The 25,820-nt window shown below is 54.8% G+C and overlaps 1 protein-coding gene across 9 annotated transcripts in view; it reads left to right on the top strand.

Annotated features, from left to right (window-relative positions):
- Tarbp1 (TAR (HIV-1) RNA binding protein 1) overlaps positions 1-25,820 on the top strand; it is a 50,801-nt gene that overhangs the window by 12,682 nt on the left and 12,299 nt on the right. For 6 of the 9 annotated variants that reach the window (XR_007104270.1, XM_047520143.1, XM_047520151.1 and 3 more), the window contains exons 7-22: positions 418-553; positions 1,118-1,214; positions 1,485-1,574; positions 6,681-6,816; positions 8,950-9,049; positions 9,921-10,093; positions 13,079-13,218; positions 15,618-15,779; positions 16,751-16,944; positions 17,604-17,865; positions 17,951-18,139; positions 19,270-19,460; positions 19,636-19,707; positions 21,094-21,214; positions 22,843-22,953; positions 24,930-25,079. Coding sequence is in view for 8 of the 9 variants with exons in the window: in XM_047520143.1 (XP_047376099.1) it covers positions 418-553; positions 1,118-1,214; positions 1,485-1,574; positions 6,681-6,816; positions 8,950-9,049; positions 9,921-10,093; positions 13,079-13,218; positions 15,618-15,779; positions 16,751-16,944; positions 17,604-17,865; positions 17,951-18,139; positions 19,270-19,460; positions 19,636-19,707; positions 21,094-21,214; positions 22,843-22,953; positions 24,930-25,079 (2,324 nt within the window). In the remaining variant the exon portion in view is untranslated. The remainder of the gene's footprint in view (positions 1-417; positions 554-1,117; positions 1,215-1,484; positions 1,575-6,680; positions 6,817-8,949; positions 9,050-9,920; positions 10,094-13,078; positions 13,219-15,617; positions 15,780-16,750; positions 16,945-17,603; positions 17,866-17,950; positions 18,140-19,269; positions 19,461-19,635; positions 19,708-21,093; positions 21,215-22,842; positions 22,954-24,929; positions 25,080-25,820) is intronic. The other 3 variants (XM_047520147.1, XM_047520144.1, XM_047520146.1) reach the window with 3 other exon arrangements.

Here is a 25,820-nt window from a genome sequence, read left to right as displayed (position 1 = left end):
AGGGGCAGCGGCTGTCGGCCTTCCTGCCATGGTTGGTCGCGCCCACCGTGTGGGCAGCCCACATCATCCGTCCCGTCGTCTGGCAGCCGCTTGTGTTGTTTCTGCCGGCCTGTGGTGAGCAGGGCCGAGTGACGGACGTGCCTGCCGGTGTTCTCATGTGAACAGGGACTCGGTCCTCTCGGGCTGTCTGGAGATGGAATTGCGGGTCACAGGGCGCGTCTCTGGTGCCCTGGGGAAGCCCACGCTGTGTCCGGGCTGCTCCCTTGGCATGCCCGCCAGCGACGTGCGTGGGCTCCAGGCCCCACACCCTCCCCGCGCCCGCCACGTCCCTAGAGCTTGCTTCCCTCACGGCTTAGGGCGCTGAGCGTCTCCTGCATGCTCGTCGGCAGAGGTGCCATTTAACCCTCCTCCTTCCAGGTGGTTTTCTGCTGAAGTTCCTCCAGAAGATGACTAGCAGGCACTGGTGCGCCGTGCCCGTTCTGTTTCTCTCCAGGGCTCTCGCCAGTGTCCCACCCTGCCAGGCCCTGGGCGTGGAGGGGCTGCTGGCCCTCAGGTAGGTGACCCTGTGCTCCTCGGCCTTCCCGTCCGCCTTCAGTCTGAGACGTGTGACGTTGCGTGTGTGCAGTTAGCTCATTCTGTTTCATGGATTAGTAATCTTACACGGGTACATGGTACGTCTCTGGGACTGACCATTTTAAGCCAGCAAGTTTTTTTTTTGGTAAGTAGAAAACCAAAGATAAAATATCAGTGGAGAATATTGAGTACAATGTATTTCAAGCTATGAAATTCATACTTTAAACGTCTTCATTTGTCGTCTTATTTTTAGAAGAGATTTCTTTCATACAAAATTGAACTCTAATGGAAAACAGTGACTTTGAGGTTCTTCTGACCTTGTCCTTCCTCATTAGCACTGTAAAGTTTTATCAGTGGCCCCTGATGCTCAGCATCGTCTCTGGGGTAGGCAAGGGCGTGGTCTTGTTTTAGGCGGCAGGCGTGGGGGGCCGGCCCGTGTGTCCAGGCGGCAGGCGTGGGGGGTCTGCCCCGTGTCCAGGCGGCAGGCATGGGGGCCACCTGTGTCCAGGCGGCAGGTGCGGAGGGTCTGTCCTGTTTGGTGCAGGGATGTTCTCCGGCGCACCATGGTCACGCACCAGATCCTGCTGCGGGGCGCGGCACAGTGCTACCTGCTTCAGACGGCCCTGCGCCTGGTGGATGCGGTGAGTGAGCTGTGTTCCCTGTGGTCCTTCTCAGGAGTGCGGGGAGGACGAGTAGCAGCCTGGCCAGCACCTTCAGCAGGCTGTGGTTCGGCCGCCCTGGGGAACTTGCTTTGGTGAATTCACCAGCTCCTGGGTTCACCGGGTCCTGGGCATGGGAGGGACGGGCCTGCGGAGGTGAGTAGCCGATGGTGTGCTCCCTTTAGCTGGTCACTTGGCTGTCATCCCGTCAGTTGCAAATACTAAACCGCACTCTTGACACTTCCTGCCTAGGAGAAAGTGTCACTCTCCGACGTCTCTGTGTTCCTGGCGTCTCTGAGACAGGAGGAGGCCCTGGGTCGAGGAACCGTACTGTGGTCGGAGGTGAGATTGCACTGGAGTCTTCCACGCTGTATAGAAATTCACCCTCTGACTGAATTTGTTCCTAACCGATGGCGAGAGGTAGCAGGGTGGCTCTGTGGCCTGCCAGCAGGGCCTCTGAGGCCCGTGCGTGGGCCTGCAGTGGACTTGGCTGGTGCTGCGGGAGGGCACTGCAGCTCTGGGTTCCTGGCGGGGCAGGAGAGGCCTTGGGCCACATCAGGCTCCACGTGGTCAGGGGCAGGGACCCTGTCAGGCCGTGGCGCTTTCCCCCAGCTCCTCTGCAAGGCCAGACCCCTGGGAAGCTGCCCCCTGAGAGGACCAGTCCTCCACCGCTCTGGCCCGGAGGCCCTGCTCTGACCTTGAGCACCTCAGTATCCGTGGGACTCTGCAGGCTCGGCCACTGCCTTCTCCTTATTTTTTTTTAGGGACTTAATTCACATTGATTCATTGATTTTAGCTCTTGCTTATTATGTACTTGGTTGGGTGCTCGTCTGTGTCCTCTCTGGGTAACACATCTTTGAGGGCAGAAGCTGTACATTTACAGCTAAGAGACCACGGAGGAGGGATGACTTGCCTTTGCGGGCCATCGTGACCATCATGGGTGGAGAGCAGCAAGGGCCCTCTGCCGGGTGGTTGTTTGATTCAGGCACAAGATGACCAGTCTGTGACAGGGCGAGGCCAGGGAGGTGCAGGAGGGTCACACGGGGCCTCTGAACACTTGATTCCTTCTCTCAACCATCACACACCTAATCACATGGAATTTGAAAAAAATATAGAACCATGTGGATAAAATAAAAACCACCTGAAATGTTTTCTGTCAAACCAAATCCATATATCTCGGTTTGGTCCTTGATTTTTCCCTGCAAACATATGTATATGTATTCTCTTGCTTTCAGCTTAAGCGTGTACTTTTAGAAAGACGTATCAATGTGTTATTACAGAAGATTTTCCTATGGTAATTAAGATCGTGCTGCTTTGAGTTTATTTCTTGTTTTCATATACCTGGTATTTTAGCTTGTTGCTAATGACCCAAGTTGTGGTATTTAGGAATTCAGTTGATCGGATATTTTAGGTTTAACGGACTCTCCGCTGGGCTCTGCTGCGCTTTCTGCCTTCGCGGCTCGCTGGTGTCACGTCCTGCAGTCTTTCACTCCTCTGCCCCTTAGGGGGCTGAGGGCATGGACTGACCTGGCCGGATCTCAGCATCTCAAGGTTCTTGCTGGACAGAGGGGTCCAGGGGTGGAGGTGTGTGTCCCCCACGGCCCGGAGCTCTAGCTGGGGAGATGAACGCGGAACCTGCTGCTGTCCTCTTTCTCTGACCCCCCGTGTTCTGGACACCCTCGTGCGTCTTGTTTTCCCTATGTCCTGGGCGGATGATTGTTACCGTCCTTTCTGTGTTTTCTTTTAGGGATTTTAGGGGTGCGTTTTTCTTTTCTGCTTGATTTTTAAATGCTTTTTTCTTTTTTTTTTTTTTTTTGCGGTACTGGGGATGGAACTCAGGGCCTTGTGCTTGTGAGGCAAGCACTTTTACCAGCTGAGCCATCTCCCCAGCCCTTAAATGCTTTTTTAATACTAATTGTATTGATAAGTTATTTATGTTGTGACTAGTTTTTTAACTAGTTTTTAAAACGCTCAGCTTTGCTTGCCTGAACAGTGAATTTCCACGGTGTGAAGATCAGAACTAAGTCGGGGGTTCGCTCTTCCGCCCCGCCTGTGCCCTGCCTGTGGTAGCTTCTGAGGCAGACTCTGCGGTTCCATCCTTCACTTAATTAAAAGTGGCCCTTGTGAGTCTTCAGCACGCAGGGGCCTTTCTCACGCGGCGCGTAGCGTGGCGTCCCGGGTGCTTGGCTCTCTCTTCCAGCTTCCCTGGTGGCTGGACTGCTGTGTGGACCGGTCTTGCTTTTACAGAGAACGCCACCTGGGGAAGCCCGCGGGCTCGTGCAGCTCTGCCTGCGGGACAGAGTCCTGGGCGGGGGATTGCTGGTAGAGGTGAGGTGCGGACGCAGTTCTGTGGTGCTGCCACAGGTCCCCACGGCTGAGCACCGCCCTGTACCGCAGGAGGAGTGGCTGAGGCAGCCTGTGTGTGCTCGCTCCTGCTGGGGCTGGGAGTGCAGTCAGTGTCGTGGACTGGAGTCCAGGCTCTCGGGGAGAACGTGTCCTCACCCCAGCTTCTGGAGCTGCGCCTCTTGGCAGTGGCCTTCCTGCCTCTCCCGGCTCAGAGCCCAGCACTCGGGTCTCTCGTCTCCACATTCCCGCCCTGCCTGGCTTCAGGAGAGACGGGTGGTTCTGTCGGGCCCACTCAGGTACCCAGGCTCCTTCTCAGAATCCTCCACCAAGGGATGCGCCAAGACCCTTTCCCAAAGGCGAGGTTCACAGGGACGCGGGCCTGCGTGTCTTTGGGGTCCTCTGCGTGGTCCGCTGCAGGCTGCTTGGGTTTCGTGTTGGGAGCTTGACCCTTCTCCAGCCCAGCTGGTGAGGAAGGGCGTCGCGGTCGATTTCCTGTCTGCTGAGGTTGGACACTTCTTCGTCTACTCTGTTCTTCACTCTTTACTAAGGAAAACTTTAAAACTCTTAAAGAGCATCACAACTCAGGTGTCCCTCACCCCAGGGCCAGTCTCTCCTTTCTCTTATTTCGAGTTAAATCCTATCAGATTTCATTTCACCTGTAAATATTGTAGTGTGTGCTGCTAAAAGATAAGGCCTAAAAAGTACACCCTGTCACACCTAAAAAATGTGACAATAGTTTCTTTATTTCAAATAACCAGTGTTTTTAAAATTTGTCTCCGTCCTTGGGTCGGATGTTCAATGGGGTTGGTTCAGGTGGCCACGCTGGCCTTGCCATTCAGTTGGTGGTCAGGTTTGTGCCCTGGGCTCTGGTCCATCTGAATTAATTTTGCTATCTGGTTTGAGCTGTGAGGCGTCATTGAGAAAGTGAACCCAGGCCTTAATTTTGGATTCTGTGATCACGTCTTCTGCTTCCAGCCTTCTCTCTTCCTTTCCTGTTGCTGGCTTTGCTTGTCTCCTAATGTCTTGAATTGGTTGACTGAGGACTATTTACCACCCACCTCTGTATGCCAGGCACTCTCCCGGGCAGCAGGAGAAACATGGTGGCTGTCCTTGGCTGCTTATGGTCTGTTGGTTTATAGTTGAACCCAAATTTCAATTCTTTTTTTTTTGTGTGTGTGTGTAATAATGAAAGCCCTTGTATGTTGAATTTAGTGCATGTTTATATATTGAATTAGTCTATGTTGCTGTAACAAAATACCTGAGGCTGTGTACTTTATAAAGAGAGTTTTTTGGCCCAAGTGTTAGTGTCTGCAGGGCCCAGGCAGCATGGTTCTGGCATTCTGAAGAGGGCCCTCTATCTGTTAGAACGTGGTACAGGAATAGAAAGGGAACTGGCCCCGTGCAGAAGGGCCACGTCCGTGGGGTGGCTTCGCTGTGTAACAGCCTGCTGTCATGAGAACTCACTCTGTGGTACTGGCACCAGTCCTTTTCCAGGACAAAGCCCTGCCGACCTGTTCACCTTCCATTAGGCCCCAGTCTTAAATGCACTCAGCAGTGCCACACGGGGTCCCTGCTTCCAGCACAGGTCACGTTCAGAGTGCATCCACGGCCTAGCCTGAGTGTGTATATCTTGGTGTTGATTTGGCTGTGTCCTGTAACGTTTTGTTATGTAATATTATTATGTCAATAATCTTGTTATTTGCCTCTTTACTTGTCATTTTGGATGACCTTAACAGATGCAGAAAAAATGTTTTTTTTTAAGAAGACTCATTACATAATTATTCCCATTTTTTTTTTTTTTTTGGTACCAGGAATTAAACTCAGGGATGCTTAACCACTGAGCCACCTCCCCAATCCTTTTTTGTATTTTATTTTGAGACAGGGTCTCCCTGAGTTGCTTAGGGCCTCACTAAGTTGCTGTGGCTGGCTGTGAACTTTCGATCCTCCTGCCTCAGCCTCCCAAGCTTCTGGGATTATAGGCATGCTCCACCACACCCAGCTATTTCCTTCATATTTAAACTCATTAATGGGGTTGTACATGAAGAAAGATATTGTAAAAAGGAAACTGTGAACATATTTAGTGTTATGGTTTAGATGTAGTGTCCCCCAGACGCTCATGTGTGAGACAGTGCAAGAAGGTTTGGTCATAGCCCTGACCTGATCAGTGACTTAATCCCTGATGGAACTAACCGAGTGGTAACTGGAGGCAGGTGGGGTGCGGCTGGAGGAAGTGTTCTTGGGGGTCCAACTATGGGGTATATATTTTGTATCTGGAGAGTGGAGTCTGTTTCCTGAGCATCGTGTGAGCAGCTTCCCTCTGCCACACTCTTCTGCCATGAGGGTCAGCCTCACCTCAAGCCCTGAGAGATGGAGCTGGTTGTTTGTGGATTGAGACCTGTGACACCATGAACCCCAAATAAACTTTTCCTCCCCTAAAATTGTTTTGGTCAGATCTTCTAGTCACAGCAGTGAAAAACTGATTAAAACATTTAGGTTCACATTTAAATTTACATCACTTAATTTTCAAATTCACAATTACATCTGATCAGAGATTAATTGTGAAATCCCGTGACTTTTATTTTTGCTGTGCTTCTAAGAAATGTAATGGAGTAGGACTGTGAGGGTTTCTCTTTTAAATCAGTATTTTTTAACTACATACACATGGTAGAATAAGCTTGTGAGAAGGGTAGGAACTTTACAACTTCCATTTCAACTTCTGCATTCTTTCAAAAATAAAAGTTCTTTTTCATACAGGAAGCTGGAAGGAGCTCTAATTCACGGTTGTAATTGTTTGACACGACGCCCTGTTTTGCATAGAGTCTCAAGGACGCTTCACTGGCACGTGCACGTCATGTTGGGCACTTGCAGTGTGGGTGGCCCAGACGCTGTGCCCTGCCGGGCTGTGTCCGCACCCTCGCGAGGAGCGCCACAGCAGCGTGGCCATGCAGACCGGGCAGTGCTGCGCTGCCTGGGACCCTCCACCCCCGGGAGCGCCATGACTTCAGCCCAGCGTCCTGTGGGAGGAAGGAGCTGGCTTAGAGACCCCCTCAGGCTTCGTTCAGCAGGCTTGTAAAACGCGCTGTCCCTCCGTTTCCCGTCCAGCTCTGCGACTGGCTGCGCGGGAACGAGAGGTCCTTCAGGCAGCCTGCCCCCGGCTCCCAGGGCCTTCTGGAGGCGTCCTTGACCGCCTACGTGAAGAACCTCGTCCAGGAGTACATGAAGTCGCCCGCCTGGGAAGGTAAGCGAGGGTGTATGTGCACCCGGAACCTGACGCTTCCCAAGAGCTCGTCCTGGTTTTCCAGGTTCTCAGGCAGGTGTGTGAGGACCCGCTGACGTGGAACCTGGATGTCAGTTAACTCGTGTAATGAAGTAGGGCTACTGTCTCCAGCTGTGCTTTGCCTGTTCTAAGCCTTGCGATGTTGATCTGTTTAGCTGTTTAGAAACTGCTGAGCTGCCAGGGTAGGAAGCGAACAAAAGTAAACTTCCTTTTTCATTAATCATTTTTTTTTTCTTGCGGTGCTGGGGATTGAACCCAGGGCCTTGTGCTTGCGAGGCAAGGACTCTCCCAAGTGAGCCACATCCCCAGCCCCTAACTCTTATTTTTTGCATATGTTAATTTTCTTTTTCAGGTATTTTTTATTGGTGCATTGTAGCTGCACGCAGTGTGGGGTCCGTTGTCACACATTCTTGCTTGCACACAATGTCATGTGGCCAGTACCCCTCCTGGTATTCCTTTTCCCGCCCCCTCCCTGTCCTCTGAGCTACTGATCGCCCTTCCAGTTCGATAAGCTCCCCACCTTTCTTTTCCTTTTCCTCTCTAGCTTCTGCATGTGAGAGAAACATACGACCCTTGACTTTCCGAGTTTGACTTATTTTGCTTAACAGGATGCTCTCAAGTTCCTCCATTTTCCTGAGGTGACATAATTTCATTCTTCTTTATGGCTGATTAAAACTCCATGGTGTGTGTATTCCACACTTTCCTCATCCATTCGTCTGTTGCTGGACGCCTAGGCTGGTTCCACAGCTTGGCTACTGAGTGGATTGATTTATTCCACAGCCGCTGAGTCCTTGTGAGCTACATACAGACGTGTTTTAGACTCTAATGAAAGTACCTGGAGGTGGATTGACGTTTCTTGTTTTCAGAGTATCACATTTAGCATGCACTGATTACAAGAAACAATTTTAGAGAACACTTTTTTGAAAGGATGGTGTTGTTAATTTTTTCTTTTTATCACATACTTAGCAAAGACCAGGGCTTAGTTTGTGTGTTTGAGGGTTGGGGATCAAGCCCAGGGTGTCGCAGGTGCTAGGGAAGTACTCTACCACAGAGCTGCATCCCGCCACTGGAGGCCAGTTTTGCAAAGATCCCTTCTTTGGGGACAGTATGAGGGAAGAATTCTTAGCAGAGTCAATAATTAGAATTCTTTTTTACATTTCTAATGCTTCTTCTTCCTTAAAGTCATCAGTGATAATTTGGTAAAATCGTGTCTTTGAATTTAAAAGTGTCTTAAATTTCCTTTGTCTCCCGCCAGCTCATTTTCATTTGCTGATTTCTCTGCTCTGATCGTGGGATGGGTCTTAAACGATCAGATAGTCATCCTTCCGGCGTGCAGGCGTTTGTCCTGCTTGGATTGCTTCTCTTTTGTGTGATCTCTGTTTGGTACGGTCAGGCCCGTAGACGTGGGTGGCGGCCTTCCCTCCGCCTCCGTCCTGCTTGCTTGTCAGTCCTCTGGCTTCCGAGGGCCTCCTTTTCATTGTCTCTGGGGACATCTTTTCAAAATGCTGAGTTCAGTCTTCAGCGTTTCCTCTCCATCCTTGTGTGCAGTGGCCGTCGGAGGCTTCCTTTAAGGACAGAGTCCTCTGCTGGCTCCTGGGTGTCCAGGTCTTCCTCTCCTGTAGGGCCACGTGGGCGTGCTGTTACCTGGAATGGGCAGGCCCTCCCCTGCAGGGCCATTGCGGCTCTCCCAGTCTGGAAGTTCTGTTTCCCACTGAGCCGCTCCGTCTCTGCCGTCCAGTCCGCTCCCGGCTGTGGGCGTGTCCTGGGGCGTGCCCCGCAGTGGCCCTTGTTCCTCTGCAGGCTGCAGGTTCTGTGTCCTCGCCTACCCTGTGATGGCTGCTTTCCTCGTGTACTGCCTGTAGGTTCCCAGACGTAGGAACCACAGGTCCGCAGAGCGCGGGTCAGCATGCGGTGTGCAGCATGCGGAGCTTGGATTTTGTTTTCAACGTGGGCCTAGGACACCGAACCCCTGCGTGCCGTGGCCACTTCTCTGATAGGAGCGTGAGAAGGCACATCGCTTAGCTGCTTTGCTTCTGAAGCTCGTCTCTGCAGCGTTTTGCTGGTGTCTTGCCAACCTCGACTTCTGTCCCTCAGCAGGAGAAGGCGGCCTCGTGCCTGACGGACTGGAGGCCCGACTGACGGCCACGATGGTCCTGCTGGCGGTGGACGTGGAAGGACAGAAGGCACAGTACAGGTAATGGTTCCTGGTGACCAGAACTCGGGTCAGACGTGTGACGTGTGTCCAGAGTCTTCAGTGACTCGTGTGGGGCTGGTCCCAGAGCATCCCAGCACGGAACCACGGTGCTGGTAATGCACTGAAGACGTGTTTAAAGTCAGCCCAGGAACTGGGGCTTACGAGTCCTGTTAGGTTGGTAAGTCAGGCACTAAATTTAACAGTGTGATGTTTAAGTAGAGAAGGCAAAAGCCCCTGGTTTCCCAGCAGGATTAGAAGAGTGGGCTGTGGAATGCCAGAGTAAGATTGGTGGGCGTTACTGGATCTGACGCCTTCGTAAGATACATAATTTTAAAAAATGGTAATGAGGGTAAAGCCACCTGGCTTGTGTTCTGATCAGTTCTTCACGGTAATCGCCGTGCTAAGAGCTGCGTCAGGTGGGTGGGTGGTGTCTTCCCGTGGCATGGAGTTCATTTGATTTATACCATATCTCTTCTAAACGGAGCTTTAGCACTACAGCGGTTATCAAGGTCGATGTAGATATTTAGATTTTCTCTGTGATTTTTAAACACGTCTGCTCTTCTTGACTGGCTTGTGTTTTGTTTCTGTGTCATGGAAGCAGGCCCTCAAGGTGACTCATGTGAGCAGGTACAGGTTCCCCAGGGCCTGAGGGTGGAGGCCAGGGTCCTGCCCTGTGCTCTCTGCTCTAGCAGATCACCACGCTTTAGAAAGTAGAGACCAGGAGATTGGTCTTATGGGTGCTGGGTGCTTGGTTGTCCACAGGAGTGGCCTTGTGTAGCGACTCAGTTCGCTGACCAGCTCACAGATTACAGGTGGCAAATAACTCCCTGTGCTTTTGTGGTGGTTGACTGGCATGTCTGTTAATGTCTAGTGAAAAGCGGAGAACACAGAACATACTGAGGATGTTCTTGGATCCCCTGCTGGATGCCCTGATGAAGTTTGGCACCAACGTCTACATGCCGGTGCCAAGGACTGACAGGGCCCTCCAGCTGCTGCTGAAGTTGTTGCACACGTGCACACTGAGAGGCTCCAGAGCCCAGGAAGGTGAGGACAGTGTCTCTGGCATCCCGCTGTGTGTTGCTGGCCTTCTCTTGGGGGTGTGGGCGTCAGGGACTAGAGCTCAGTGAGTGACAGGCACCAGTCACTCTGCATGCTATGGTGCTGTTGCTTTTTTTAAATAAAATGTATGCTTGCTTAGTAATTTCTAGACCCCTGGAAATGGTCACTCTGTGCCATCTGTTAAGCAGGGTTCGTTTCCTGTTGCCACCACGCTGGCTGCTGTGGGAAGCAGAGAGCTGAGTCTCTGGGAGCGAGGGGGTGATTCTGGGCTCACTTCTAACTGTGTAGGACACACTCCTCAGAGAGGACAGGTGGGCAGAGGCACCGAGTCCCTGCATCCCCGTGTCTCCCCTGCAATGGCCGAGACCACGTGGGCTTCGGGGATGAGAATGGTGATGGGTGAACTTCAGCTTCCGTCCTTTCTAGCCAGTTGCATTTGTGATTTTAGAAATTTGCTATTTAAAAATTCACTGATATTAAGTTAGAGAATAATATTGGTAAGGTCAGACTTTTTTTTTTTTTTTTTTTTTGGTACCAATGAATGACTCAGGCACTGGACCACTGAGCCACATCCCCAGCCCTAGTTTCTATTTTACTTAGAGACAGGGTCTCACTGAGTTGCTTAGCGCCTTACTTGCTGAGGCTGGCTTTGAACTCGTGATCCTCCTGCCTCGACCTCCGGAGCCACGGGGATTATAGGTATGTGGCACTGTACTGGCTGATAAGGTTAGATTTTAATACATGTTTGTGAAATATTAAATCTAGTTTCAAAATTTTGATATCCTCTGTAATGGGAGCAAAACCAGATGCTGTGAATGCGCGAGTAGCTTGTCAGAATCAGCTCCTTCAGGAAATCAGCCTGGATTCTTGCGGCATGTCCTCAGTTACTGTCCGTGGGCTCTCGTGCCGGGTGGGGTCATGTGTGCCTTTGAAAAGTCCTGGCAACCCTCGACACACACAGAAGAGCGCGTGGGTGCTGTGTGCCGCACGGCGAGCTGGCCACCGCCCGGGCCTCTGCCTCCCGGTTTGTCCCTCACCTTTTTCACTTCTGTGCAGTTTGGAAAGGGCCCCCCGCATATGTAGGTGTCCTTGACCTACGTCTGTGTTCTTCCAGCCACTTAATCAAGGCTGGATGGAGATGTTAAAAAGCGTGTGACTCCTCCAGTTGGGGAAAGTGCGCACAGGAAGCCACACCCGCCAAGGCCATGGCCTTGCCTAGCACCGGGCTTCCTCGGCCGGCCATTTCTGTCTGACACACACACGCCGGGCTGGGCCTGGGGCCACTCCGTGCTCGGGACCCTTCGCCTCAGGCGTGTTCCTGGCTCTGCGAGGCTTGCTCCCCGTCTTCTCCCGGTGCCCTGCCTGGTCCTCTGCTGCTGGTGCCCGACACAGCCCAGCCCTGTGGCCATACGGCGCCTCCCGCTTCCCCCAGCCTCCGCGGTTTCCTTCTCGTTTGTCTGCCCGCCTCTTGAGCTGGCTTCCTCGTGAAGAGGGGGCGTTCTCTACAGATTCTCGGGCAGGTGGGCCAGTGGTGGCGCTCAGTCTTCGTTCCGGAAGACTCAGCTGTCCCAGGGGCCTGGCGGCAGTGTCCTTGAGGCTGGCTGCTGCCCTGTATGCCCAGGATCGACCGCTGCTGGGTTCTCTTGGTCTGGGCTTTACAGGAAGGGCGTCTTTGGGTCGGAACTCACCTGGCACGTTCTTTCCTGAGCTCTTTTCCATCCAGGTCATCATGTTTGAATTGCATTTCTTACAGAGGCCTTGCGGTCAGGGCCTGATTTTTTTATCCACCCTGACAGGCTCTGTCTTCTAATTGAGGTAGATCGTTTGCATTTCTTCATGTTTTTATGTTTTTGGAGCAGGTTCTCCTGTGCTGCCCAGATTGGCCCCTGGCTGCTGGGCCCACGTGATCTCAGCCTCCCAAGGAGCTGCCCCTGGGCGGGCTGCCATTTGCTTTGGGATCACTCGTGTGTCAGGGTCGAGGTCCGTCACCTTACGTTTTCCGGTCTATTTACCCCACCTTTTTACTCTTTCCTTTCTTCTAGCTTCTTCTGAGCAGCGTGAACCTTATGGTGTTTCAGATTCCATTTTGGTTTCCCAGACTGGTGTTTCGGGCTGAGCGTTCAGCTTTTTTGTGCTTGCTGCAGAATCACGACATACGTGCTGGGCTTCCTGGTCTGTTAGGGTCAGCACTCATCACTCCAAGTGAGCGCAGGCGCTTCCCCGATTTCGGCCCCGCCACCCCTGCCTTACGGCCTACGTCTCCCTTGGTTCAGGGCCCTCTCGGACAACCTCACGGTCTTCGCTCTCAGACCTTTTAAAGAACTGGGGAGAGAAGAGCCGGCCCGGTGCTTGCAGGCCCCTTTGCGCCCCTCATTCTTGATGTCCACTGTCCCTGTGGCGTCGACTCCCTTTTGTTTGAAAACTTCCTCTAGCGTTTCTTTGGGAACTTGTTTGATGGCAGTGAACAGTAACCCTGGGTGGTCTCTGTTCCAGCCTCCTGTTGAAGGGTGCTTGTGCTGGGTGTGAAGTGCGGGTCTGACAGATCCTACCTTCAGCAGGCGCCACTGTCCTGCTGCTGGCTCGGCCGCGGTGACTCGGCTCTCCCCGCCTCTCTCCCTGTTCGTCCTGACCAGCGCCCTGCAGCCCCTGCTGCTGCTGCTTTTCTGCTGCTCCTGCATCTGGTTCCAGCCAGGCGTGAGCAGCAGTGGTCGGGGCTCCCTGCGTGCAGGGTCACTTCTTCTGGATCGCGTGCTGCCCTGAGATGCACGAGCATTTTCCCCAGGCCCTTGACTGCGTTCAGTGCTCGGGGGTGTGTCCCTGGCCGTCCTGCCTGGGGTCGGCCCTCCCTGGTGATCGTGAGGTTCAGTTCAGCCGTCCCCGAGGCAGGAATGACGAGGGCACCACAGGAAGGCCTGAGGAGGGTCGCCGCGTGCCAGCAGTCACACAGCATTCCTGGTGTTCTGTTCCAAGGGCTGGCTTCTGCCACTGCAGCCATGTGCTCTTCCCCTGCAGACGAGGTGTCCGCGCTCCTCCAGAACCTGGTCATGTCCACCTCAGAGAGCGTGTCCGAGTTCATTCTCCGGAGGCTCACCACGAACGAGCTCCGCTCCGTAAGTAACTCGCCTTCTCCTCCTTTCGTGCTTCTTACCGGCGGTCGTTGCTCTAACCTGAAGAGAAGACTCGCTTAACGTGATAGTTTCTCAAGAAGCAGCAGAAGCAGACGTGGAGTTCCTGGTTCCCTCCCGCGGTATTGGCTGTGACCGGGCAGGTTACTAGCTCCTCGAAGCCCCAGTTTCCTCACCTGACAGCTGGGGACAGTGCAGGGCCTACCTCCCAGGGTTGGAAAGCGTTAGGAGGCGTGGCGTGTGTGAGGGTCTTTGCACACCAGTGCACACCTGGCTGCCATGACTAGGGGTTCTGGTTGTGACCAGGCCATTGGTCATCTCTAGCTCCGTTGGTGGTTCCGAGTGGCAGGGAGGTCTAGGAACGGGGGACGTCCTTGGGGGACGCTGACTTTTCTCCCCTGTACTCCACAGAGTTGGTTCTTCCCTGGACATCTAAAAATTGTTTTCCCCTTTAAGGAATACTCTGAAAAGTAACAGATTTTACAGAAATGTCCGTTAATTTTTGTTGTTGTTTGAAACCTGTTGGGATAAATGTTGAAGTAAATTAAGTCATTTGAAGAAGACGGCCAGGAGGTGATACCCGTACTTGCTCAGAGGACTTTTATTTCAAATCAGCGATTTCCAGTGTGAACAAGTGTGAGAATGTGGACAGATGGCTTGGTGTGAAGGCCGGAGGGTGTGGGACAGCGAGCCAGGGGCTTGGAGGGGCTCTGACCCTCCAGCCCCTGATTCTCACCAAGCGACTGTTCAGAGCAGCCCCACGTCTGCACGTCCGAAGGCACTTGGCGAGGCAGTGACTGTAGTTAAGTTTTGCACCCAACATCATTTTATCATCTTCAGTATCATTTTTGCCTTTTCATTTCTGGACATTTCCCAACATACACAAAGGCCCGTCATGGCCTCCGTGTACCCATCGCATAATCTAAGTGGTTCCTAAAAATAGCTTGAGGAAGGAAGGCTGCGTGCTATTTTATCTTTCACACACAGAGATCTTAAAAAGTGAGCTCCGTCTCTGATAGTCCAGAGTATTCTGAAATCCACTCTTTGATGACTTAGGTGTCACGCTGCCCTGTGAGGTGCATTTGCCGGAAGCTCAGAGCTCGGTAAACTCCCTGCCGTCCCCTCTCCCCAACTTGGCCCCGTGCTGCCTTGTGTCTGCTGACCTCATGACAGAATGAGGTCATGAGGTGGCCCAAGAAGGCCACCGTGGGAGGGTGGCCACCTCTGTGCTGGCACGAGAACCCTGTGTGGAGGAGGACCAGGCCAGCAGGCGGGCAGCGTATGGCTGTCCTCTGGACACCCCCACCTGTGCCGGGAGGCCTCTCCTGCCCACCCCCCACAGTGCCAGACTGCCTGGGGCTCCTGCACGGCTGATCTTTCTCCTCCAGTCGCAGCCCCCAGCCCCTCCTGCCGTGACCCTGGTTTCCCAGGCCCTCTAGTGCCACACCGTCCAGCACCTGTGAGCCGGTCTGCTCTGGCTGGTGATCTCCGTGTGTCAGTCACAGCTCTTGCAGAAGTGCTCCGTGACTCCCCTGTCCTAACCCTAGCAGATAGGTCCCGTGTGTTGTCCTGCTCCTCGGCCACGTGGGGTGCTGCTGCCGCCTCCAGGCTGCTGCCCATCCTCAGTGACTGTGAGTCCTGCCCCCGACTCCCCGGGCTCTGGCCACCAGCTCCCTTTCTTGGTGGAATGTTCGTTCTTGACTGTGCAGCCTCAGGACCTGGAGCTCTCCAGAGCTGGCACCGGCCCTTCCCTTCCCACCCAGCTGCAGCTGCCCGGAGGCCACGCTGTCTCACCCTGCTGCCCTTCTGAGCCACCCGCCCCCATTCAGCAGCTCGGGTTGAGGTTCTCACGTGTGCCTGTCAGAGCCGATCCTGTCACTGCCCTCGGGAGGGCTCCGGGCCCCTTCCCAGAGAAAGCACCGCCTTCCTGCCGTCCCCAGCCCCGGCTCCTGTGTCCCTCTCCTCCGTCCTTCACTGTAGCACGTGGCCTTCATACTGCTCTCTGGCACCTGGCAAAGCATTGGATTAATGGTTGACTCTGCCTTGGAGGCTTCCCATGGTACAGGGAGAATAATGGCGAAGGCCACCGTTTTCTCTCACTTAACTGTTTTAAAACCCTGTGGTGGACAGATGTGCTGTCCCCACTTTGTAGATAAGGAATCTGAGCCTGAAGAGGTCAATTAACTGGCCCCCGGCCCCAAAGCGAGTGCCTGAGCTTGGTTTTCTTATTTTGGAAGTAGCACAGCAGTCCTGGGGGGGCAGCTTTGGGGGACGTGGGATCGTCCCGGGGCTGGGAGGCTGCAGCCAGACCCATGCTGTCTTGCTGGTGCTGTCCCACACGCGGTGCGTCACCTGTCCCCAAGCACGTTTGAATTTCGTCCTAGGTTGCGGATCTGGATCGTTGCCACTTGTACCTACTGGTCTTGACTGAGCTCATACATCTCCAATTGAAGCAGGGGTGGAAAACAGGCGCCCCCGTCTGCAGGGTTGTTTCTCTCTTGAAGAACGCATCTATTCGGCACCTTCAAGAGACCGACAGTGGACAGGTAATCTCTTGGACTCAAGGTCCAAGGCACGCTGGGAATGCACGTTCTGTTGTCATGCAATGCTTCGAGGGCGTAGGAAGTATTTGCTGAGACCTAGAGTTAAGATAGTGCCTGCAGATGACGTTACTATTGAAGGCAAGTCCTGTCCCAGAGTAGTGGAGCGGCTACCCCGGCAAGCAGTTGGCATGGGCTGTGGCCACACAGAGCCCACCATGCCGGCTAAGCCTGAGGTGCTGCAGGCCAGGGCCGGGGGGAGCCAGGGCATGCCAGCCTGCCCACCACGCAGCCCAGCCAGGCCCGTGCAGACGGCTCCGCACAGTGGTCCAGCTCCCAGCCCTTGAGCACCCAGGTCCGCTGACCTCGGCCTCCTGCTTCCTGCAGGCCCCCACCCCTTGGTCAGAGGTTCCCGACTCCTGAGCCCGCTTCTTGGTCACATCTTGATTTTCTCTGGGCATTGTGGCTCAGGCTGTCTTAGTCCTGCCTCTCGTGTTCATGCGTGGAGCCCCGGGTGTTTCGCGTGGAGTAACCCAGTTGTGTGGCACTTAACAGAGCCCTGTAGAGTCGAATCTGTGCTCATCCCCGATCCACAGGTGGGAAACTCAGGCCTGGCCTGTCCTCACTGGTGCTGCTGATAGCACAGGCCCTGGCCATGCCAGTCCTGGCCCCGGCTCTGCTGTGCACACCCCTGAGCAAGGCAATGACTTGTGACCTGAGTCAGCATGCAGTAGAAGGAGCCTGCGTCCTGGGAGTGTGTGCAGCGCGGCGGGCAGGAGGGTCGAGGCGTGCCAGCGCTGTGGTGTGCTGCTGCCACTGAGGAGGTCCCAGGCTCCTCCTCTGAGGTGCCGACTTCGCCCCGCCTGTCTGCAGAGCAGTGGTCCAGCTGGGCGGTGGGTGTTGGGTTTCATTTCCCCGACGTCCAGCAGCCTGGCAGCGGAGGCCCTCACTGGGGGCTTGCCTCTGTGTCCTCGCAGGAGCCGACTCTTGCTCGTCAGATCCAGAGAGTGGCCAGCATGGCCACCTTGGCCAGGGTGTGTGAGGCAGTCGACCTGCAGCCTGCCCTGCAGCAGGAGTCCCTCGACCCAGCGCCCCTGGAAAGGCTCCTTTCCACTCTTCCACTGAGCCAGACGCTGCAGAAGCCCTGTGCAGACGACCCGGAGAGCCGCAGGTGGGTCCAGCCCCTCATGGAGGTGACGAGAGTGCCCAGAGTGTCAAGGCGCTGTGGAGCCAGGCTGGGAGGGGCTTCCTCGGGGTGCCCATGTGCGATCTTGAGTTCACCTGTTGGTTTCTGCATTTAGTTCCCAGAAATCCTGCAAAGTTGTGAAAGTATCTACTTCCGGGTGGTTGGAAGATAGGGTCATGAGGTCGCCTTGTGTTTCAGAAGAGGGATGTTTGGTAACTGGTGTTTGTCTTAGTTTTCTGTTCCTACAATAAAATAACCTAGACTGGGAAATGTGCGGACCTCACTTTGGCTCGTGGCTCTGGAGACTGGAAAGCCTAAGTGTGGTGTGGGCACCTGCTGGGCCCGCGCCGCTGTGCTGCCTGCAGAGGCCATGTGAGCACAGAGACATGTGGACCAGAGAACACGAGGGCAGCCTCACTGTGGGGACCCATGAGGTCCCCAGTCCAGTGCCTCATCCAGCCCCCAGCCCTGGGGAGCACTGGCACACTCACAGGCCCTGAGGGGACCCCCGCCCCCACCTCCCTGCCGAGCTCCACGTGGGTTTTGCTGGGGACAGACCCTGGGGCCGTTCCCCTCCGTAGGGCAGCGCACTGCATTGGAAGACGTGGAGGCTGGGGACGTGGGTGGTGACTGGGCGCTTTCAGTTTTTTTGAGGAGTCGTCATCCTGCCCAGGATGGGGGAGGATAGTGGCCCAGTACGTCCATGATCAGTGGGTCTGCCTGTCCTTCCTGCTGAGGAGGTGCCACCCCCTTGTACCAGCCGCAGAGGGGGACCAGCTGGAGCCCTCGCCGCCCACAGTGTGGACGCCGGCGCTGATCTTGCGCGCTGCCCTGGACGCCCTCTCCATTCTGCCCTCCGACCAGGTGTCACCCGTGTTCTGCTGCATGAAGATTCTGGTCCCCCAGGTGAGGGCGTGGCCTGGAGTGGCGGGGGGCGGACGCGGTCGGTTTCGAGGTTCGGTGCTCAGTCGCCCCGGTCTCCCTCCCGCAGCTGCTGACCTCCTGCGAGTCGCTCTGCGTGGAGGCCTTCGACGTGGCCTGGAGAGTCCTGACCTCCTTGAGCAACACCCAGCAGACCTTCTGGCCTAACTTGAGAGCTTTTGTTCAGTTCGTTTTCGATGACGCTGTTCTTGCCACCGCTGCAAAAGCCAAGGGCCAGGCGTATTTCAGGATAAAAGAGGTGACTTTCTCCTTCCGACGTGTGTGACCTGGGCGCAGGAGGGCGGGAGGCCGTGTGTACTGCGTGTTGGACTCGTGTTGGTAACGTGCTCAGCCAGCATGTGCTCCTGGGCCCGCGGTGAGGGGGGTGAGGACAGCGGACCTCACTGCCTCACCTGCACGTGTGGCCCACAGTGTGGGAGTCCTGGATTCGCTGGCCACTTGGGAACTGGGGAATCGGTCTGAAAACCTGGGTGTCCCTTCTCAAGACACTGTGACCCAGTGGCACTCATTCCTGCAGGACAGCTGGCGCCTGGCGTTGGGCAGGGCTGCCCCGCGCTTCCTCGTCTCCCCTGGAGACGGATGGCAGACGCCAGGCCACCCGTCTGCCCTGGTGCTGGGAGGTCCTTAGAGAAATGTCCCGCTGGGTGTGGTTCATCAGGAGGCCTGGCCTCTGAGGGCCTGGGTTCCATCCCAGCGCCAAGAATCGAGGAAGGCTCCATCCTGGAGGTCACTCCAGCTGCAGCTCAGCCAGCAGTACTTCTAAAATACCTGAGAAAATCTGCACGAGTCCTGAGCACAGGTGTTGTCTTGTCGTCACTGCCTGAACAGCACAGCCGGCCACTGTCTGTGGGGTACTTATGCCGTGTCAGGCACCGTCGGGCATCGTCTGCACCTGTGCAGGTTCCCGTGCACCAAGGTTGAGCACAGAGACGGGCGAAGGCTGTGCCGTGTGTGCACAGCAGGGCCTGGAGTTCGTCCTGCCTGGTCCAGGCTGCCCGGCCCCAAGCCCATCCTAGTGGTGGTCTCTGCTGCTTGGGGAGGCAGGCCGGTGGCCAATGGGAAGGGAATCCCACCACACACCGAGGTGTCTCCCCCGTCCTGCCCCCGGGGCACATGTTCCCCTGAGTTCTGAATGAGCAGCCCATCGGGAAATTTTATTTCTCTTTATTACTGAGAGATGAAAACATAGCATTCTGGAATTATTGACCATTTTGCAAAGTTATTCTAAAAGTAATGAATTTTAACTTTTTTATACTATTCATGATTCTTTTGAAACTGTCATTTGAACCCATTCAAGTAACAGTTTATAGCAACACTTGTTTTTTTAAACTAGTCACAGGATAAAGTGACCATTTTTCTTCATTTCAGATTATGTATAAGATCATTGAAATGTCTGCCATAAAAACCGGGGTCTTCAACACGCTGACGAGTCACTGCTGCCGGTCGTGGCTGGCGTCTGCTTCCAGGGGTCCCCAGGGCGCTCTCTCGAGTGCCAGGCACTACAGCGACCTCCTCCTGGAGGCCTGCACGTTTGGAACGGTGTTCAGGCGCGATCAGAGGTAAAGTGCCCTTACTGCAGCTTGTCCTGACTTCTCGCTCCCGTGTGCGCAGAAGAGCGTCTTTGCTCTGAGGCTTTTGATCAGAAGACCGTAAAGCATTAGTTACTTTGGCTTTTGGATCTGAGTTTTTTATTTTTAATCTAAACTTGATCTTTTTCAATTTTCTTATGGAAAGACTTACGCAGGATGTACAGACCTTCGTAGAGAATCTGGGACATGACTGTGCGGCCAACGTCGTCATGGAGAGGTAAGTGTGGTGGCCCTGTGTGTGAGCCTGCAGGAGGGACTCCAGGGTCAGTGCCAGTCGGCAGGTATGCGGAAGTCGGGATTCGACCAGTGGTGTCTGAACTCTGACGCGTGTGAGCAAGCCTTCGGAGGCGCCGTGGAAGCTGCGTCCGTGGAAGAGCGCTTGCCCAGCAGTGAGCTCCTGGGTTCTCTCCCCAGAACCACAAAGAAAAAGGAGAGAAAGAGAAATAAATAGTTTTCCTTGCTGAAGTATTTTCTTCACAGCTCTTGCTATTCACTAAAATGTAATGAGCTTTTACAAATGGAGCGCAGAATGTAGCCCCAGCGAGCGGGTGGCGTGGGAGGGTGTGAAGGCCCTGCCCTCCTCCCTCCTTCGGTCTGAGTCCTGTATTCTTCCCGTCCTTCTTTTTTTGTAAGTGTATCATTCAATTCAGGTTCACCATTTTAACAAGTCAGAATGTAAGACACAAGAACTGCACGCTCGCAGCGCAGCCTGGGTGGGGGAAGGGCCTGTCGGTGCCCACCAGAGGTGCGGCCCAGGCTCGGCCCGGAGCGTCTGGGCGCGGGCTGCAAGGTCGGGATTTCCGGGACAAGACTTTTGTCTAACCTTATACCGACTTCTTTGGGGATTATAAAACGCCTTTTCTCCCCCAAGTTTTATTTTTTCACACAGCTTTCAAATATCTCTGTGCTTTCGAAGATGAAAGCGTGTACCTTTCCGGGTCTCGAGTCCGGCGTGCAGGGGTGGGTGGGTGGGGTCATCCCGGCGTAGGCCTTGCTCTGAGCGCGCTGCGGCCTTAGTCGTCTGCTGCGCTTCCTTCTGTGCACTCCGGTTCAGTGCTGTGACAAAGTGGGGCTTCCAGCAGGTTCTCTCCAGGCCTGTTGATTTGTACTCCACAACTGCTTTGCTGTTAAATTAAAATTCATATTGTAACTTAAAATGAAATGTGGCATGGCCACCAATGTCACCTCATTGATCTTTGCACGTCTGGACACTGAACACACAGGCAGCGTCTGCCTGCTGGAGAACGTCACGTGCCCTCGGCGACCCAGGACGCTGCGTGCTGCTCCGGAGAGCGGAGTGTCCTGTGTCTCCCGCAGGCTCCCCATCGAGTGGTCTGTCCACAGATGAGAAGCCGGCGGCCCTGCGCCCTGCTGCCCGCTGGACGGCCAGGGCTGGGTCCGCCTGGGCTGCATACTCCTGCTGCGTGCCCTCATTCCCTCTGCTGTCCCCTGAGTCAGAAGTGTGGCTGTGGGCATGTGCACTTCGTCCTAGATGACCCTGGGGAGGAGCTGATCTTTGTCATGGCATTTTGAGAACTAACAGCTGATGTGTTTTTCTGTTTTCAAAATGGAGTAACATAGCTTATCATTTTGTATTTTTTAGTACTAAAAGGGAAGACTGTTACGTGAGAATCTGTGCCATCAAATTCTTGTGTCTGTTAGATGGCTCCAACACGTCCCACAAGGCCTTCGTGGAAGACCTTGCCGTCAAGCTGTTGGATAAAGTAAGTATGTTTTATTTCACTCTGTCTGTTTTTAACAAGTGAAAAGTCCAGCTTGCTCTATATTTCTGAATATTCTTTACGCAGGGAAAGCACGAGCGTGGCGTTCAGTGTTTTTAGCTGAGTGCTGGTGTCACGTCCCGCTCGGGATCAGTTCCTTAGCCCACTGTTGGCCGCTGTGTTTACGGTGCTGCGCGCACACCACATTCTGTGCAGGAAGTGGACTCGGGTGCACGCTGGGGGGCGGCCTGGCGTGCAGAGCTGAGGGCTGGGGCCTCGAGCGCTCCCTGCTTCTCCTCTGGGCTGGCTTGTGATGTCTGTCTAAGGTCGATGACAGTTTCCTGTTCAGATGACAGTGACCCTCAGATTCCCTGCGCCTCTGCGTCGCTCGTAAGTGAACGCTGCCTCTGGGGAAGGGGCTCACCGACATGGGAGAAGGTGGAAGGCCCAGGCCGTGTGCCCGGCTCGGTGCCCCTATTCTTCCATGGCGCGTGGACGCAGGAGCGGGCTCTGCCTCTGGCCTCCTGGACTTGGGGTGCCTGTGTCACCCGCTTCTGTCACCTGTGTTGGAACAGGGACGGGCAGCAGGCTCTTGTTTCCTGGGGGCAGCAGATCAGCCTTGCTACCCGAGACCCAGGAAGTGCTTTCTGTGCACAGATCCCCTCTGCTGGGGAGGCCGGAGGTGAGCTGGGACCGTGCTTATTGATTTCTGTGGGGTGTGTAGAACGGAAGGGGGCAGCGTGTTCTCAGGTGGAACAGCAAGGGCGCCGTGTGGCGTGGTCGGGTGCAGAGGGGCTCAGGGAAGGCCTGCAGGGCGATGGCCTGCTGAGCTTGCCTGGCAGGAGCACAGGAGCAAGGTCATGTGCAGGGAGGGCCCTTGGAGTCGGCTGCAGGTGCCACCACCACAAGGACATGCAGCAAAATGACGGAATGAGGACCCGAGGAGCGTGTTGGAGGGGGCGTGGGGTTGAGCCAGAGAGGGTGGAGGTGCCTCAGGAGTGTGCGCGGAGGAGGTGACCTCGGTCCCAGGTGGGCGGAGAGAGGGCCTTTGGGGAAGGAGTCAGTTAGAGCCGTACCTGCCGTACCTGCCGTACCTGCGGTGCTGAGGGGAGCGACCTGGCGGGGGAGGAGGCCTCGGGATCACCAGGCCCTGTCCTTCCTCAGCCCCTCGGGCCACGCAGTGGCTTTGCAGGTGGAGGATGCTGACGTCCACCTTGAAGACGTTTGGAAAGGCTGAACTTAGGCAGCACAGAGCGCGGCCGAGAGCTCCCTGCTGCGCTGCCCCATGTCTGGAGCCTGCGGCGCGTCGCCCCGCCTGCCCCCCATCGTGGCTCCTTCCCGTCCACGTCCTGTGTACTCACAGACGCCCCGACTCCCTGCGCGATTCGCTCGGTCCTTCGCTGCGGCGTCCTGAGTCGGTCCTCGGCTTGGACTCTTCCCACCTGTGCCCCCCGCCTGTTCCACTTGTAAAGGCAGAAAAGTAAACAGAAGCAGTCGCCTCAGCCGTCCTGCTCGTGTTCCCCCTGCTTTGGAGGCACAGAGAGCCTGTCGAAGCCTCCCACCTGAGGCTGCCGCGCTCTTCTGGGGGTCTCGGCCCCTCCCTGTCCTAATGCTGCCTTCCCCGCCCCCAGGACGTGCGGGTGTCCCAGGCCCGCGCCCGCTACTACGCCAACTCTCTCCAGCACCGCGTGAAGAACCGGGTCTGGCAGGCGCTGCTGACGCTCTTCCCCAGGTTCGACCAGGTATGGCCGCCACCCTGTGCTTTTTAACTGAGCGGGTCATCGGGAATCCGCTTAAACCCTGCACTCCCGCCTAGACCGGAGGCTGCCGAGTTCCGGGAGAGGTCTGGTGAGGAGGCGCTGTGGAGGCTGGAGGCTGGAGGCTGTCTGCTCGGCCTGGCCCGTGCTCCTGCCTCACACTTCCACGTAGCGTTTCAGCGTTGAGTGTCACTTGGTCACCTCTGCCATTCGGCTGAACTCCGCCCTCCCACAGCTCCACCATCCGGGGCCAGGGAAGCGGCGGTAGGGTGGGGTCTTCTCCCCTCCATCCCCGGAATAGCGGGACACCTTAAACGGGCCTGGCAGAGGCCAGGGGCTGCCCACTCCTCTGAGGAGCACCAGCTCTCGAGTGACTGTGATCTGTTTCTGTCTGAGCTTGATGTTCTTGGTAAGAAAATGCTCGTCAGTGTGGGAAAGTGATGGTGTCATATGACAATTCACAAAAACATTCTGAATGCAAAAAAATTTCCTTAGACTTTAAGGTTTCCTGATGTTCCCCATCTTCATTGTTTGAGAAAATTTTAAAAACATCAGTCTTTTTATTAGAATTTTTTTTTTTTTGAGCACTGCAATTTGAACCCAGGGACTCTTTGCCACTGAACCACATCCCCCAGCCCTTTTTATTAATTGTGTTACAGAATTACTTTTTTAAAGTAATTAGTATTTTTAAATGATTTTTTTTAAAAAAAATCATTTTAGATACATTCATGACGTGGAGTGCATTTCGACATGTTATGCGTACGTGGAGTATAGCTTAAGCCCTTTTTATTTTTAAGAGAGGGACTGAGTTGCTCAGGCTGGCCTTGAGCTTGCAAGCCTCCTACCTCAGCCTCCCAAGTCCCTGGGATTGTGGATGTGGCCACCACGCCCTCTTTTCATTACGATTGTATGAAGATTTGCCTTCTGTCTGTGAGAACGACTCAGTGACAACGTGTGAGCTTCCTGGAGAGGACCTGGCTGTCGGCCTCGGGTGGCACAGGTGGCAGTGCTGAGAGCTGCTGACTTCATCCTAGGCCGCTCAGCAGCACTTTTTTTAGAATACTGCCTCCCTCGCTCTTCCTTCAACATGAAAATGCACGTGAAAGAAGCACTCCAGCTTTGTCAGCTGACCCAGCATTTGTTTCTCGGGTGGGGACCCCTCAAGATGGCAGCAGGGGAGGTCGGCGGGCCTGAGGAAGGGAGGACCCACGTGTCACGAGCAGCCTCTGCCAAGCGTCAGTGTCCCATGTGTGGGCTCGTTTAACCCTCACCCAGGCCTCACGGCAGGCCGTCAAGGTGCCTGTCTTGCAGGTGAGGCCACTCAGCGAGGTCAGGCGACCTGCATCAGGGACACGGCCAGTGCACGGGTGAGGCTCATTCCAGAGTCCATGCTCCGTGCCGCAGCAGACTCGGCCTCAGCGATTAAAATGGCTCTTCTGCTCCTTTAGCAAGTGGTCTTATTAAAATAAGATCTTCCTTAAAGAGATCAAAATGTGCTATTTTTAACGTGCTTATGTGAACAGATGATGTTTCTCGCCTGCTCCGTCCATGTCGAGTTGCTCGGACACGAGTAGTTTTGGAGCGAGTGGTTGGAGGAGTGAGGGGATGGTCTGGAGCTCAGGGACGTAGCCTGGAACGGTGGTGGTAGGTGGCTGGAGAGGGCCACTGTGCCCTTGTCTGCCTCCAGAAGGCTGCCTCTGAGCTGCTGGGTCCACACGTCCTGTCCCACTGATTTGGGGGAGTTATTTGCATGTTTCCTGTGCCCTGAAACTCCAGGCGATAGCTCCTTCCTCAGAACAGACGGCAGGGAGACCGTGAGGTCCTCGATGTGATACTTCACCACGGCGCTGCAACTGACACTCGGTGGGGCCTTTGTGTGGAGGGCTGCGGAGTCCCCGCGTCACTTATGATCAACCTAAGCCTTCTTAGTGGTTGAATTTGTGAACTTTATTTTTTCTCAGAACTTCTTGAATGGAATTATTGACAAGATTTTCCAAGCTGGTTTCACCAACAATCAAGCATCCATAAAATATTTTATAGAATGGATTATCATATTGATTCTTCATAAATTCCCTCAGTTTCTTCAAAAGTTCTGGGATTGTTTTTCTTACGTAAGTAAACGTTTAATGCATCTTGAACTTGGACGTGATTTTAGCTGCTGACTCTCCTCCTGGTTCTGACTCTCCGTCGCCCTCTGTGTGATGTGAGCTGAGCTTGCAACCTGCGTCCGCCATGGTTTCTACCTGAGTGGAAACGCTTGTAACTAAGGAGTAAGGGGACGGACGCCTCGGGTTGTTAGGCACTGGCCACGTCTCTGTGCTCTTGGAGCAGAAAATGGTGAGGAATGAAGTGTGTTCCTCAGTGGGGATGTTTCGCCCGAGACCACAGTAGGAAAGGGGAGCCCACCACCCACACAAGAGCTCCCCGTGCCTCCCCTGCTCCTCACTCACTGCCCAGTGCCGCTCCTTTCTTGAAGCCACTCTTGGGAACCGTGCTGGGGTGAGTGGCAAAGGCCCAGCACTGGCCTCCTGGCCTCCTTTCTGTGCTCCCTCCCGTGTCTGTGCCTGGTTTTCTGTCATGGGGACTCCGCAGCCTGCAGTGTAGACGGCAGAGTTCTGTTGCGACGGGGCTGGTGCCAGGTCCCCCGTGTGCCCGCTGGGACTTTCAGATGGCCTTTTCACTCACATTGTCACCCCAGCTGCTGGGAGTGGCAGGGCCGACTCTGGTGGCTGCAGAGCCTCACTCCATGCCCCTCCTGGGGTAGCCTGATCTCTAGGTGGGGGCTCGGGGTCCAGCAGAGCCTCCAGAGGCCTGCTGACGGGCAGTGTTCCTTCAGTCTCTGGCCCCTGTGC

The sequence above is a fragment of the Sciurus carolinensis genome, chromosome 12, assembly GCF_902686445.1.
Source record: "Sciurus carolinensis chromosome 12, mSciCar1.2, whole genome shotgun sequence".
In the NCBI taxonomy this organism is placed as follows: Eukaryota; Metazoa; Chordata; class Mammalia; order Rodentia; family Sciuridae; genus Sciurus; species Sciurus carolinensis.
This window is presented reverse-complemented; position numbering and strand designations above follow the sequence as displayed.